Below are 14,530 nucleotides of genomic sequence, written 5' to 3'. Positions count from 1 at the left end.
TCTCTTCCAACTGAATGAACAGTTCAACAGAGTTCACTGATATTTACTGAATGTCTTACACAGCAATGACTTGCAAATAAACATGAACTTAATTTACAATTGAACCACAAGTTAGTGAAGAAAAGAGGGAAAAAAAATTTCTGTACTTTAGAATAACTGCAAGACAACTTTCACTGCTTGCCTGCACTCTGCACTTGATTCACCTGGTTTGCAGAAAGTGAAATCCATCCCTGTCTTCGCAGACATCAGTTAATAGCTGACAAGTGGGCTTTTCTGTTCCTCCTTCTTTATGTGACCCCTTCCTGACGTTTATTCTTTATATGATAAGAAACACTCACACATAATTAGATGAAAAACGGGACCTCAGATATCTACTAATGTGTCCCTACTCAATTTTATACATATGACATTTTTAAAGGTTTATTTATTTCTACTCCAAAGTCAGATTTACACAGAAGGAGAAAAACACAGAGAGAGAGTAGAGAGACAGTAAGTGGGAGAGAGACAGAGAAACAGACAGAGAAAGCAGACAAGACAAAGAAAGATCTACCATCCCACTAGCTCAATGTAAAAATCGACACCATGCTCACAGCTGGGCTGTCCTCGAGCCTGCAGCTTCATCAGGGTCTCCCATAGGAGTACAGGGTGCTAAGACCTTCAGACTTCATCCACTGCTTGTCCAAACTATTATCAGGTCTCTGGATCAAAAGTGGGACAACCAGGACACAAACCCATATGTGATACCAAAGCCACAGGTGGAGGTTCAGCTTGATAAGGCTCCACACAAACGCTTAGGAATCCCTGTGAGAATTCTGAGATGAAATTTCAACAGAACAGCAGTACCAGACCTTGTTTCAGAAGCCAGATGTCATTCAACGATTCTCACATCGAAGCAATTTCTCATCACTGAACAAATGGATGTCTGGAAGGGCATCGTTTGAAGCCATCCATTGTCAGAGAGGAGCACTAACTTCCTCTAGGGCACAATATAAACTAGAAATGTCTCATATTCAATGACCACCTACCTTGAACCATAACACAGAAAAAAATATTGTAGGCATCCTAAATGTAGAAGGTACATTGTTAAATAATCATGAAGAAACTCTGTGTGATCCACACATCGCTCAAGAAAAAGGCATTTTTCAGACCCTCAGAATCCCATTATGTCTCTTTTCCATTACCATATTCCCACTCCAATATCCTGTGTCATGTTACGTTAATTGGATCTTTTTTGTAAAATTAATATAAATGGAACTGCACACTATGTATTTTTAGTATAGAGGTTTCTTTTTCGTTTTTGAATTGTTACTACTGTCTTCTGTGATACAGTTGGTAGGTATAGGGATGCCTCCCTTTCTCCTTTCTCCTGCCCCATTTTCCCTTCTCAGCATTTCTCTGCCCTTGTAGATTTTGAGGTGCAAATCCTGAGAGTTTGAGAAATGTCATTCAATCTGGGATTGTCTGAAGATTCCTCATGATTAGATGGTGGAATGCAACTTTGGCAAGATCACAAGAAGATATACTTGGCTTCTCTTTGCATCCAATTAGATGGCAAATCATTCAGCTCACTTGTGCCCATTAATGTTTAATCTCACCAAAATCTTGATGAACTTTACACGGTCAACTGAGTGCTCTTAGAAATTGTTGTCTCATTGTACTGGGTCACAATCCAGATACTGGGAATTTAAGATAAGCATCCAAGAGACTGCAATGTGCAGTCATGACTATGATCCACTCAAGAAAATTACCTGATGCAAAGATTACTCAAAATGCTAGACTCTTGGATTCATGAGTGAGTCATTTAGGACATTGAGAGGAATCAGAATTTCTAAGATATGTATGTTAGAAGTGTCTGTTGGGTGCTCTTCTAAAATCTAAGATACTTTGTTCGTGACTTGGAAGCCTTTCACTCCGCACCCTCTACCAGCATGACAGCTGCCAAACCATGAAACAGCTAAACAGCTATAAGCTATAACCTTATAACCTATAGCAAGTTCTAAGTTAAATAGATGTGCTTGTCTTTCACCATTAAGTGCAAGGTGACAGCAACAAGAAATGATACAGGGGTTCTTGGCCGTAGATCATCCACCCAGGTAACATGCTGCAGGAGGCATTCTCTGCAGAGAAGTACCGAGACAGTTATGGTGAACTTGTCCATTTATTAGCAACCAAGCACAAGCATATATAAGGCAGGGGCAGAGAGAATAAACTAGGAGTAGTAACTATGTTGTTATTGGATATAAGTATCTAATACATATTATAAACCTAGCCAATCAGTATATCTGTCATGCACATTGCAATATGGCACTGTGTAGCCCACCACAATTTATTGAACTCGCATGCATCCTCAAGTTGCTTATTTCAGGACTAGCACGAGCTTGCCACAAAGACGCATGTGGGCCAGGGCTGGGCTGAAGAAGGAGGAGACCAGGTTACTGGAAAGCACCCAAATTACCAGAAGAGGTTGAGGAGCAGAAAAGTTCCCAGAAAGCTTTGGATCTTGTCAACTGCGAGGGTCCACAGGGTTCTCTAGGCACTGCCGAGATAGTGGACATATCCCTAGGCATAGGCTGAAACCTAGAGGAGCCAGTCTCTATTCATGTGTGGAAACTTCAAACCTGCAGGCCTTTGCATAGGATAGTAAGATGAGATCCATCCTAGCACTCTGTTGCTCACACAGAGGTCAATGTTTTATTTTACCTTTGGGAAAGGGAGACTGTGGAAAAACAGAAAACCTGACCACAGTCACACACATCATAAATGACAAGAAAATGGATTTGAGGAACCTGTGCCGGCATACCCTAAGTGCACCAGATCATGTCCTGCCTACTCCACTTTCAATTTCCTTCATCTGCCAGAGAAAGCAGCAGAGGAGAGTCCAAGGGCTTGGGTCCCAGCAGCTATGTGGGATGCCTGGATGAAGAGCTCACTCACTTGCTTTCAATCTTTCTCTAACACTGGTTTGAAAATAAATAAATAAATAAATAAATAAATAAATAAATAAATAAATAAATAAACATTCTTGGAAAAGCATGAGATGGATTTGACTCGAGATCTTTTAACATATGTTCTGCTGTGCTACAGCTAACATCACTGTTGCCTGGGCAATGATATTACCAAAACTGAGCAAATTCAACCATGCGTTACACTAAATGAGCATCACTCTACATACTGCTTCACTGAGTTAAGGTCGTGGATGTCTGTACACTTTACAGGGTGATAATTCCATTATTGGCTCTCCTGCTTCCAATACATCTTCCTGCTAATGCATCCAGGAAATTACCAGATACTGAAAAAGGTGTTGGGCCTTGGCACCATTGTAAGACCCAGATGAACTTCTGACTTCTGAATTCTATCACATGCAGCCCTAAATAATGATCATTTGGAGAGAGAACCAGCAGAAAGGAGATCTCCCTTTTCTCTGTGTTCCCCACCACTTTGTGTTTGGGTGTGTGTGTGTGTGTGTGTGTGTATGTGTGCATGCCTGTAGTTCATTCTCCCTCTGTCTCTGCCATTCAGGGCAAAAAATAAAACAAATAAAAAATACAGTAAATACAATACAATACAATATAGTTTTCACAGTAAGGAGATGTCTCTTATTTGATTACTACAGCAATGAGACAGGGGATGCGCAGGTGGGATTTTCCCCTTTTATTCTTGTAGGCTGAGTCTTGCTCAGCACAACTGTGACAAGAACCAGCACAAGAGAACCTAATGAGAAGGACTGTAGAGACTATACTTCTTTCTCAACACTGACCACCCACCCAAGGCTGTTTCTGCTGCTTTTGGTCTCTCACTGTCACCAATGAACACAAAATAATGCACAGCAAGGAAGCAAATTATAGACACAACAATCTTCTCCAATGTTGTAGAGAAGATGGGAGATAGGTATACCATAGCTGACCCACAGGACACAAAGACCACAATACCCAGACCTGAACAGCAAGGGGCACTCAGTGCTCATCTGCATCAGAGCATCACTGCAGTCCTAAACTTTACCTGATCACTAAAGATAATGTTGATACAGAAACATGTGTGTTTTAAGAGAGCAGCACAGGTTTTGTTTGTCTATTTCTAGAAAAATTAAGTCTTTCCAGACCCAGTTACACCATGCTTTATTGATGATGGTGCCATGGATTCTGAAAATTCATACAGTCATAGTCCTCACATGGCTTGGATTCTAATTTTACATATTATAAATCTATCCCTATTAGAGGAATAGAGAAGGTGAACCTCAAACAATCCCTTCCATCCAACGACACGTAAACTACAATTACTATTGTTCACACTGGATCCTGAATACCCATGTCATCATCCCCTCCACCCAGTAAAACATTCAAGTCTGTGGGGTTCACCAACAGTTATTGATTGTGTCAATATTTTATGACAAAACTAAATTTACATAAGTAGTTAATAATTACAGGAGCAATTTCTCAAGATCAGGGTCAAAAATGTTTAGGGTTTAACCTTTAGGACTTGAGTGACTTTATGTCCTGATGAATCCAGGACCTACCCTGTAAATGAATGACTTTTACAAAATACTTTTAGGGTCACAGAAATACTTTGTATGAAATATATAATGTCATACATATGCTACTTAACTGGATTTAATGTGGTTTTATAGAATATCCTAAGTGGATGTATAAAGTATTGCTTTCATTTTTTAAATTTTATTTTTAATATTGTTGACCCAGTTTAGAAATGCATGTCCATGCGGGCCTCCCATTATGGTGGGGTGGGTTAGGCTCAGAGGCACATAGGTGAAACAAATGCTTCAAGGTTTTCTTTCTCCTGTATCCTCAAGGGATGAGGAAGGACATCGTCTGAAAACATCGTACAAACAAACATCAAAACATAAGGTGTTTCTTCAGTGGTTTCGACAGTTCTGAGAAATGCCTGTTTCATTGACTCAGGGTTGAGAAAATCTAAGGTCTATTGGCTGATAAAATCTTACCTTAGTGAATCCACAAACACATGGAACACGCTAAAAAGCTTGGGCAGTAGAATTGGCTTACCTGATGTAGTTGTTTTAAGATTTATTCATTCTTCCTTATTTGAAAGGCATCAGAAACCAAAGAGGCCCAGTCACAATATATGCACTCCAAGGTGAGAGGACACGTCCTGTGATTTTCTCTGTGGCCAGGTCTGATTTCAGTAGTCCAGTCAGAGAGTTCCACAAAAATCCTTGCCTGGGGTGATGTCACACTTGATTTTGACATGTACCAGCCACCTACACTAGTCAACATACTTACCAGCAAATGCAGCTACCTGGTCAGTTCCAACTCAGCCTCAAATCTCATATGAACTCACGGAAGCTGTGGCCCAGCCCAACCAGCCTAAGACACACCCAGTCCTCACACATCTCAGTGCATCCATGCAGCCATGGTTGTTGCTTATCCATACTCTGCCATGGCATAGCATCACCCAAATCACATCTCATCAAGCTGTCATGCACATCCATGGGCACTCGGGCTTAGCTCTCTCCAACCAACCTCCATATACAGTCCTTGTGCGATAAAACATGTGTGGCTGCATTCACCATGCTTGACTGCCCCAAACCTTGTTTCTCATGTTCAACAATGGAAAGTACAGCTTAGCCTACAGGGGAATGCCTACAGTTCTAATGCCAGGCATCTTCTCAGTGCTGGATTTGCACCTGCTAGAGTAGAGTGTGTTCCAGCTGACAAGAATCATACCCAGTCCTGGCACTTGTCAGCTGGCAATGCACCGAGCTTAGCTGTACCATACCCATTCTGTCTCCTTTGTGCTACAGGGTGTTGCTGCCCAGATTGACACGACCAGCCCCAACAACTGGAATTCGCAGTGCACTGAAGTCTAGTCTGACTGGCCCACACCCATTTTGGGTTTCACTCTTGGGTGCGACAACCTAATCCAGCCTGGCCTACACTGATACCCAGCTCTTATGTGATCTCTTGGGTACTGCAGGCGCACACATATTATGTTTCTTGAGAGCATCAACAGATACTGGAACCCAGTCCAGTCTGGCCCAGTCCAGACATACCTAATTGATGCGGCATTTGCCCAGCCTGGTCTAACATAGCTCCACCTTTCACAAACAGCAGTGGGAGATGCAGCGCAGTATGTGGGTCCCAGTGTTCCCCTACCAGGTTAGTTAGTCCTGGATTCTGTGTGTCCTGCCGAAACCTTCAACCCAGTTGCCATGGCACACCCACAGCCTCAGCTCTTGCGGACAGCTGTTGCGGCCCAGCCTGTCCAGGCATGATCCATACCATGTCATGAATCTCCTTTATGCCAGCAGCTATTAAGGCCTCGCCAAGCCAGACCTGGTGCACACATTTGGAGACAGGGGCTGTCTTCCTGCCTGGCCTGGCACACCCCCAACGCCAACGCATGTGCTCAATGAGGGAAAAGGGGAAGTAGGCTGCAGACCAATAGGGGAGTTCCCAAGTTCTCCAACCAGACCTAGACCAATGCCTGTGAATGCAGGTGCCCTGCTTGACATGGTCTGGCACCAGTCTCTGAACTTGCATGCATTGATGAGTGCGGAAGCCTGGCACCAATCGGTATTCTCCCAGCCTCAGTCAGTCCTGCAAGTGTCACAGGTGTTCCTGTCAGCAGAGTTTCATGGTCTAGCCTGAATTGGCCCATCACTACCCCAACTCTCTGCATAATCCATCAGGTGCTATAGTCCCACAGAAGTCAAACCCACAGTTCCCATACAGAATCTGCCCCAAGAACTAGTTCTCTCATGAAGGAGTGGGTATTGTAGTGAAACATGATGTGGCACACCCCCTGCTGTGACATTCACTGGTGGAACTGCAACCCAGTCCTGCCAGGCATATCCCCAGCCCTTGCTTCTTTGGTGAGCACCAGCAGGTTTCAGGTGATGCTGTGTAGTCCAACCCAGGTTTCCCACCTGGATGGGTGCCTTGGCCTGACCCAGACATGACCTGCAGTTTACCCTCTCTAAACCACTCTGTCTCAGTCCCTGCCCTGCCTTTGAGGGCAGTGGCATGTTCCATGGAAGACCCAAGAAATCATTTCTTTCCTTTCAAACATGTCTTCAGCTGCTACTACTCCAATATCCCCAGACTCCTTTCCCAGGGTAATCTGTTGCCAGACCACCACTGCTTGGAGCTGCCCAGGCATGTCCCAGCCTGCTTTCCCCAAGTATGTTGAGAAAAAAAGAGAAAAGAAAGGAAAAGATAATAAGCAGCTATCCTGGCATATTGGTTTAGTTAACACAAATTTGGCATTAACAAGGCCCAGAATGCCACCAGCTCTTCTCTGCTTGTCTCCCAACAGTGTAACGCTTACCTAGGCACAAAGCAACCTAGGCAATTGCCTAGAGCTAGGGATTGAAACTTATGTTTCTCCCCATGATTAATGCTTTCTTTGAGAAGCAGAGTGACTGATAGATGAAGAAAGGCACAGGTACTTTAAGTTTCCCTTTTGTAATCCTTTCAGTATTCCCCTATAGATTGAAGTTACACCTAACACTGTTTCTCTCTTTCACATTAAAGTTATAGTACCTACACATCACAACAGAGTTCCTTTTCTGTTTCACTTTGGGAATATCATTATACAGACCAACATGGGTTCCTAGTAATTGATTTTATTTCACTACATATTCACTACATTATATGCAAAGATGGAATTTGGAAAAATGACTTAACATTTAATAATGCTTTTATTATGGACACTTAGGAAAGAAAGAAATCTGAATTATCAAATACCAATGATCTTCCACCATTTCACACTGATAACATTAATAACACAGCATTAGGCATGGATTGAAACATGTGGCGGTCAAATCAGAAATTACAAGCTACCAGGAATAGCAAACATACATTTATGAAGGACCCAGGAGACTTCCTAGTGGAGAGTAGATCTAGAGAAATGAGGATAAGTCAATTACACAACATGGAAGGAACTGATGCTGGGGGAATGGATCCAGGGTGCTTGGAACAGAAGAGCTATAGATAACAGCAGAGCAGCAGGCCTGTGACCTGCCCTCTTTAGACAGGAAGGAAGCTGAGCTTGTAAAACCGGGGCACACGGGATATTCCACTAACAAGTGGAGTGGTGTCAATGTGCTCTGGGTCAACTTGAGACTTCAGCTTGAAGTTCTGTAAGATGGTGGTCAGGAACAGAAACAGCTCCATGCGGGCCAGGGCCTCTCCCACACACGCTCGCTTTCCTGAAAATAACAAGCACAGAGGATTTTTCATCTAAGCATTGAGTCTGAAATGATCAAAACAAGTATTCAGTAACTAAGTGATTAATGATTGAATTGATAAGTGAGTGGAAGACAAGGTAGTTGGGAGGGTGTTGTGATATTCACATGGAAAGAATAATGAACACTTGCTATACAATAGCCTAATGTAACATCTGTCATTTCTCAACAAATGTTTATTGACTATCAGTTCCATGTCACACATTTAATTCACTATTACCACAATGTAACCACTATGAGCTTATGTGAAGTTTTAAAAGTCACACATTGTGGACAGTAGGTTAAAGAAAGATGGGATGAAGGAAGGACATTCACACATGAGCATAAATATTGATCAAATGGAATGTAACGGTAAGATTTTTAAAGCTCAAGGACTATTAAAGCCATGAGAAACTTTCCACCTTATACTTTCTAATGAAGTATTGAAAACCACTCTAAAGTATAAATAATGAAAATTTTGATCAAAATAAACATTTTTAATTCTAGCTTCCATTAATTAGATTAATTCACTTATGGTCCTTTAAAATTCAGAGGGCCCAAATGGTAGCCTAGTTACTAAATCCTCGCCTTACATGCACTGGTATCCCGTATGGGCACTGCGGTTCTTGTCCTGGATTCTCCACTTCCAATCCAGCTTCCTGCCTTTGGTGACTTCCAATCCAGCTCCCTGCCTGTGGCTTAGGAAATAATGAGAATGTACAAAGCCTTAACACTATGCCACCACTTGGAGGACCGGGAAGAAGTTCCTGACTCCTGGTTTCAACTCCACTCAGCTCTTGTTGTTGCAGGCATTGTACCATTTGCTGAGTGAAACAATGGACAGATCTTTCTCTCTGTCTCTCCTTCGTCTGTAAATCTTACCTTCCAATAATTCAATAATAAATTTTAACAATTCTGCAGAATATTTAGCCAACTATTACCTTTCTGCCTATCAGGACAGTGTATAACTGTGCGGTTCCATAAGACACGCTGTCCATTTAAAACCATTAATGATTATCATGCCCATATCTGATAATGAGGTCAAAATGGTTGTATTGGACCCTCATGATTTATTCCCGATTATGTTCTCGATTATGTTTAGCATCACTCCTTTAGTGTAAGCATCCCCATTCAGCTCTAGACTTATCCTACCCTCATCAACATTGCCAATCCTGCGTTTTCATGCTGTCCCATCGATCTCAAAAGCTCTTCTCTTCTGCTTCCTTTTGGAACCTCTATCTCATGTCCCATGTCAATGACCAGAAGCCACTTCCTCATCTGCCGCCTCAGCAGCCTGTGCTTTCCTTCCTCAAAGCACTCATCCTAATGGGTTGCTATACTCTGGCTACTTCCTTCCTTCAGAATGTGAAGGCAAGTGTCTTAACAGCATTTTATGCACCCTGGGATACTAACTCCCCACAGTTCTAGGTCCATGCTGTAGCAGGATGAGTTAAACCACTGCCTGCATCACCTGCTTCCCAGAACAATGCTGGTTCTATTCCCAAACACTCCACTTCTGCACATTTCTTGATAATGTACCTGGAAAAGCAGTAGAAAATAGCATAAGTTCATGGGACACTGCATGCATGTATGAGCCACTGATGGAGTTCCAGGCTCCAGGCTTTGTCCTGGCCAGACCTACTTCTCGAAGTATTTACAGAGAGAACCAGTAAGTGGAGGATCTGTCTCTCTCCACAGCACCACATCTCTGTCTGTCTCCCAGTCTCTGTAGCTTTGACTTTCTTATAAATTAAAAATAAAGAAATCCCTTAGATCAATCAATGTGAGGACCATCACCAAAGTACATCAAAGCTATCAACACATGTACCACTCTCATGATCAATGAGGAAAGTTTAAATGAGTCTCATTATAAGAGAAACATGTGGCTACTAAAGTATATCTATGTCACCAGAATTCAGTTAGCATATACTTCAGGTTGCTCAGTTTGGAAGAACTGGTCATACCCAAAATACCTTACAAATATAGTTTTACAATCATTAGTAAGATAGACACAAGGAGTGAAACTCTAATCACAAACAATACATCTATTGTTTCCAGCACACAAACTACCCAAGTTTACACAGATTTCAAAAATATGTTCTGTACCCTCTGTTCATTGGAAATAAGTTGGTTACCTGTTGAGAAAGGTACGAAGTAATCACTTTTCCTAAAATTGCCGCTCTTGTCCAGGAAGTGGGCAGGGTCAAACTCCTTTGGGTTGGGGAATTCTTTGTTGTCATTCAGCACAGAACTCAGGGATGGAAATACGATTGTGCCCTGGATAAAACAGACAGAGAAACTGAATTCTGAAGAAGCCAAGTAATTGTAAGAAAGGATGGAAATTGGGCTTGTAAGCGTGGCCTATTGGATAAGGTCCTCGCCTTGATCCCATATGGCCGCTGGTTCTAATCCTGGCAGCTCCACTTCCTCTCTGTCTCTCCTCCTCTCAGTATATCTGACTTTGCAATAAAAACAAAATAAATCTTAAAAAAAAAAAGGATGGAAATCACTTCCTAAATCTCATTCATCTGTAGATGAGAAAACCCATGTGCAAAGGGGTACAGTGTCATTTCAGCCAGACCATGCAATAACCAGGATGAGCTGAAACTCAGAAAAATTATTTCCCTCCAGTAGCATTTGATGTACTGAGCCATTTGAAACTCAGTGGCCAGTTATTCCTCAGTCAACCCAGAATTCCAGCAAGCCTGCACTTGGGTGCCTGCACCCACTTGCTGCTCTAATCTATTCTATGCACAGTAGAAGACTACAAATAAAAGTAATGTAGTGCTTATTTTTATTTTTAAAAACACATGAAAATATTTTGAATGTTTCTAAATGTTTGAGGAAATACATGTATGTACCTTGATGAAATAAATGTGAGAGCAAAGCTTCGTAATTAAACTACAAACTACAAACATCCTGAACCAATACAGCAAATCTAGTGCAGCTGCATAAGATTCAGTGTAAGATAATATGTAAGTGCTTCCTGTATGTACTGATTACATATTGTATAAAAACAGTCCTGAATCAATGGCCATACTTACAGATGCAGAGAATCTACTTCATTCAACCCTACATGCATTCATCATAAAAAGGATTAGGACAAGAGGGTAAATTTTTATTAATGAAAAATAAATTTAAGAAGGTTGCTAGATATCATGTAACAAAAATAAGCCAATTTTATTTCCCTATATCAAAACCAAACAGACTATGAATCTATTTCCAAAAGACTATAATCAATTGAAAAATACCTGCTCTTAATGGAAGATTTTTTTTCTGTGCAAGTCAAAGAAATTAAAATAAAACAACAGTGCTGAAAAATAAGTCGTCTTCCAAATATTGGACATAAGTATGGGTTGCAAAATAATCTGTGAGTTGGAAAATCCAGCATTAAATGTCATCAACTTATTCCAAATTCATCTAAAAATGTATTGCCACTCTGATAGAAGTCCTGAGTGTTGGAAGCTGATAAGCTGATATATTTAACACTTATGTGGAATTGTAAGCACCTAAAAGTAGTACACCTATTTCAACAGTAGAGAAAAATTCTAAGACTCTAGAAATCAAGATTGTAAGGGAAGATTTTTCTTTCAAAGATTCATCTTAATGTATTCAAAACACATACTTACAGAAACAGAGCAAGAATAGTATACAAGGGAGGGAGTGAGGGGCAGAAGGAAACAGAGAAGCTTCATCCACTGCTTCTCTCTTCAAATGGCCACAGCAGCAAGAGCTGGTTCCGATGAAGCTGAAAGTGTCTCCCTGTTGACCTGTGTGAGTGCTTGGACCTACAACTTGGGCAATCTTCTCTGTTATCCCAAGCACATCAGCAGGGAGTTGGAGCTGAAGTGGAACAGCCATGACACATACTGCACATGTGAGCTGCTGACTAACTGACAGAGGAGTCACTCACTATGCCACAATTCTGGGCCTTATGCAGTTTTCATAGCTGCAAACCACAAAGGCACAAATCAATCTATTAAGACACCCCACTTAGGAGGCTCACACTGCTCTCAGGCTGTGCTAAGGGAAAATTGAAATCATTCTCTGTGTGGGGGAACTTCAAGATCACAGACCTGTGGTGTAGGAGAAACAAACTTACCTTGGGGATGATGTAGTTTCTGAATTTAACATCACAGAGCGTTGCATGGGGCGCACTATTAGGGACGAGGTCAATGTATCTCTGGATCTCATGTACGACAGCGTCCGTGTAGGGCATGCGGCTCCTGTCCTGCATGCTGGGGCTCCGGTGTCTGCCAATCACACGCTCAATCTCCTCCTGCACTTTAGCTGAGAAGACACAAGAGAGGAATCAGGGACTAGGATCAGCACAGCCCATGTCTCACAGCACGTGAGGGCTGAGTGAAGCAGGAGGCAGGTGTCCAACAGCCCTGAAGATCAGAGTGTACAGAAAGCATCACTGTAGCAGACACAGGAGGTTCATGGGAAATTCTTCCTCTGAGAAGAATTTCCTCTGAAGAATTCCTCTGAGAATCTTCCTCTGGCCGAATGAAAATACATTTATATGCACAAACTTACTTTGATTAAAGTAATGCATATAACTCATCCACTTGATGAAATGCTAGTCTAAATTAATTTTGAAGTAAACAAAAAATCTTTTCTTAAATATTATTTTGATTGTAATGTCAGATATACAGAGAGGATGAGAGACAGAGAGGAAGATATTATGTCTGAAGATTCACTCCCCAAGCCACCGCAATAGCCAGTGCTGCTCCACAGCCAGGAGCCCAGATCCTCCTCCGGCTCTCCCAAGTGGGCTCAGGGTCCCAAGCCCTTGGACCGTCCTTGACTGCTTTACCAGGCCACAAGTAGGGACTGCATGGGAAACTGGGCTGCCAGGATTAGAACCAGCAGAGCAGACAATGAACTGCCACTGGTAAGACTCTGAAAATAAGCAAGCAAGTCAAGAATTTTAACGCCTTTCTATTCCTGAGTGTTTATATATACTGCTGATATACACATTTATCTCTAAATAAAATCTTTATGATTTGTCTTTACCCTTTAGTCTTCTTAAATGCCAAGACCCTGTATCTTTTTGGATATATTCATCTATTTAATTCAATTTAATTTACAGTGAGAACTTTCCTTGCTGATGGCAGCACCTGCAGGCCTTTCCACGGGTGCTTCCTTGCTCTGACGGCACTTAGGCTGGAGCTTCAAAATCTCACAGAACTGGAGGTCTTGTCATCTGCTCTGTGTGGTGAGAACAATTCAGGATTCACCAGGAAGGATGCTCATCTGTGATTGAACTATCATAGTTTCAATGGGTTTCTGAACCAATACATATATTACGTATATATATATATATGTAATCCAATACACAGAAACAGAAGCTACTAGAGAACGGTAAATGCTTATTTAAAAAGAAAACACATGATTTATAAAAGGTAAACCTTCAGCAGAATTCATTTCTGGACACAAGTTGCTAGGTTGATAAAACCCTTAAACACACCACCTCACCTATATACAAATTTAGTATTAGGAACAAAAACTTTTCAGTGTTGGAAAATGATGTCCCAGCATAGGAACACTAAATTGTCGACTTAACAAAAGACCTCTGAAAGACTAACAGCTATTCAAAGTGTTCTGTTCTCAGGGAAAAACCAGCAGTCAGTCCCAGGGCAGTTCATGAAACCTGTGCCTATGGCAGACCCCTCCGTGAAGCCCAGATGCTTTACCCACAGTTGTTGTCACTGTCCTCAGATTTATGACATTGACTACTGCTCTCATGTCCTCACTGTCCCAGTTACGCTTCCTGTCGTGCACATTGCTCTCATCATTATCCCTTCATCAGAGCTGCACAAACTGCAGCTTCCAGTACAGAATCTAAAGGACAAAGCTGCTCTGAGAGAAACAAGGTGCAGGCTAAGGCCCGGCTTCCCGGTGTCTCTGCTGACCCTGCCATGCTCTCTCCCGGTGCTCATACCTGCGACCTCAGGATGCTTCAGCAGGAGCAGGAGCCCATATCTCAGGGTGGTGCTGGTCGTCTCCGTTCCCGCAGCAAACAAATCAAGCACCGTGATCAACAGGTTCTCAATAGTGAATTCACTCTGTGGATTGTGCTTTTCCTAGGAATTAATTGAAAATTTGATATTGTGCTAGTGCACATTTTATCACACTCAGCCCAAGACAACTCAGATTTCTCTAAAGGGTGCAATTAAGATGGAAAGGACAATATTAAAACACTTTCAGCTGCTGGATCTAGAAGACATTATGTTAAGTGAAAGCAGTTAGACACAGACAGATAATCACTGTATGTTTTCACCCACGTATGAAAATGCAGAATCAAACCAAAAAATTTGATATGAACAA

General features: G+C 41.9%; 1 protein-coding gene across 1 annotated transcript; it reads right to left on the bottom strand.

Annotated features, from left to right (window-relative positions):
* Positions 1–7,973: 7,973 nt before the first annotated feature.
* Positions 7,974–14,286, bottom strand: LOC131478872 (cytochrome P450 2C42-like; the record flags this gene model as incomplete). Its single annotated transcript, XM_058659485.1, has 4 exons — positions 7,974–8,182; positions 10,333–10,474; positions 12,300–12,487; positions 14,145–14,286. Coding segments are annotated over 4 exons (654 nt in total), but the record flags the coding sequence as incomplete, so codon positions are not given.
* Positions 14,287–14,530: the final 244 nt, after the last annotated feature.

This window comes from Ochotona princeps, unplaced genomic scaffold (assembly GCF_030435755.1).
Source record: "Ochotona princeps isolate mOchPri1 unplaced genomic scaffold, mOchPri1.hap1 HAP1_SCAFFOLD_5776, whole genome shotgun sequence".
Lineage (NCBI taxonomy): Eukaryota > Metazoa > Chordata > Mammalia > Lagomorpha > Ochotonidae > Ochotona > Ochotona princeps.
This window is presented reverse-complemented; position numbering and strand designations above follow the sequence as displayed.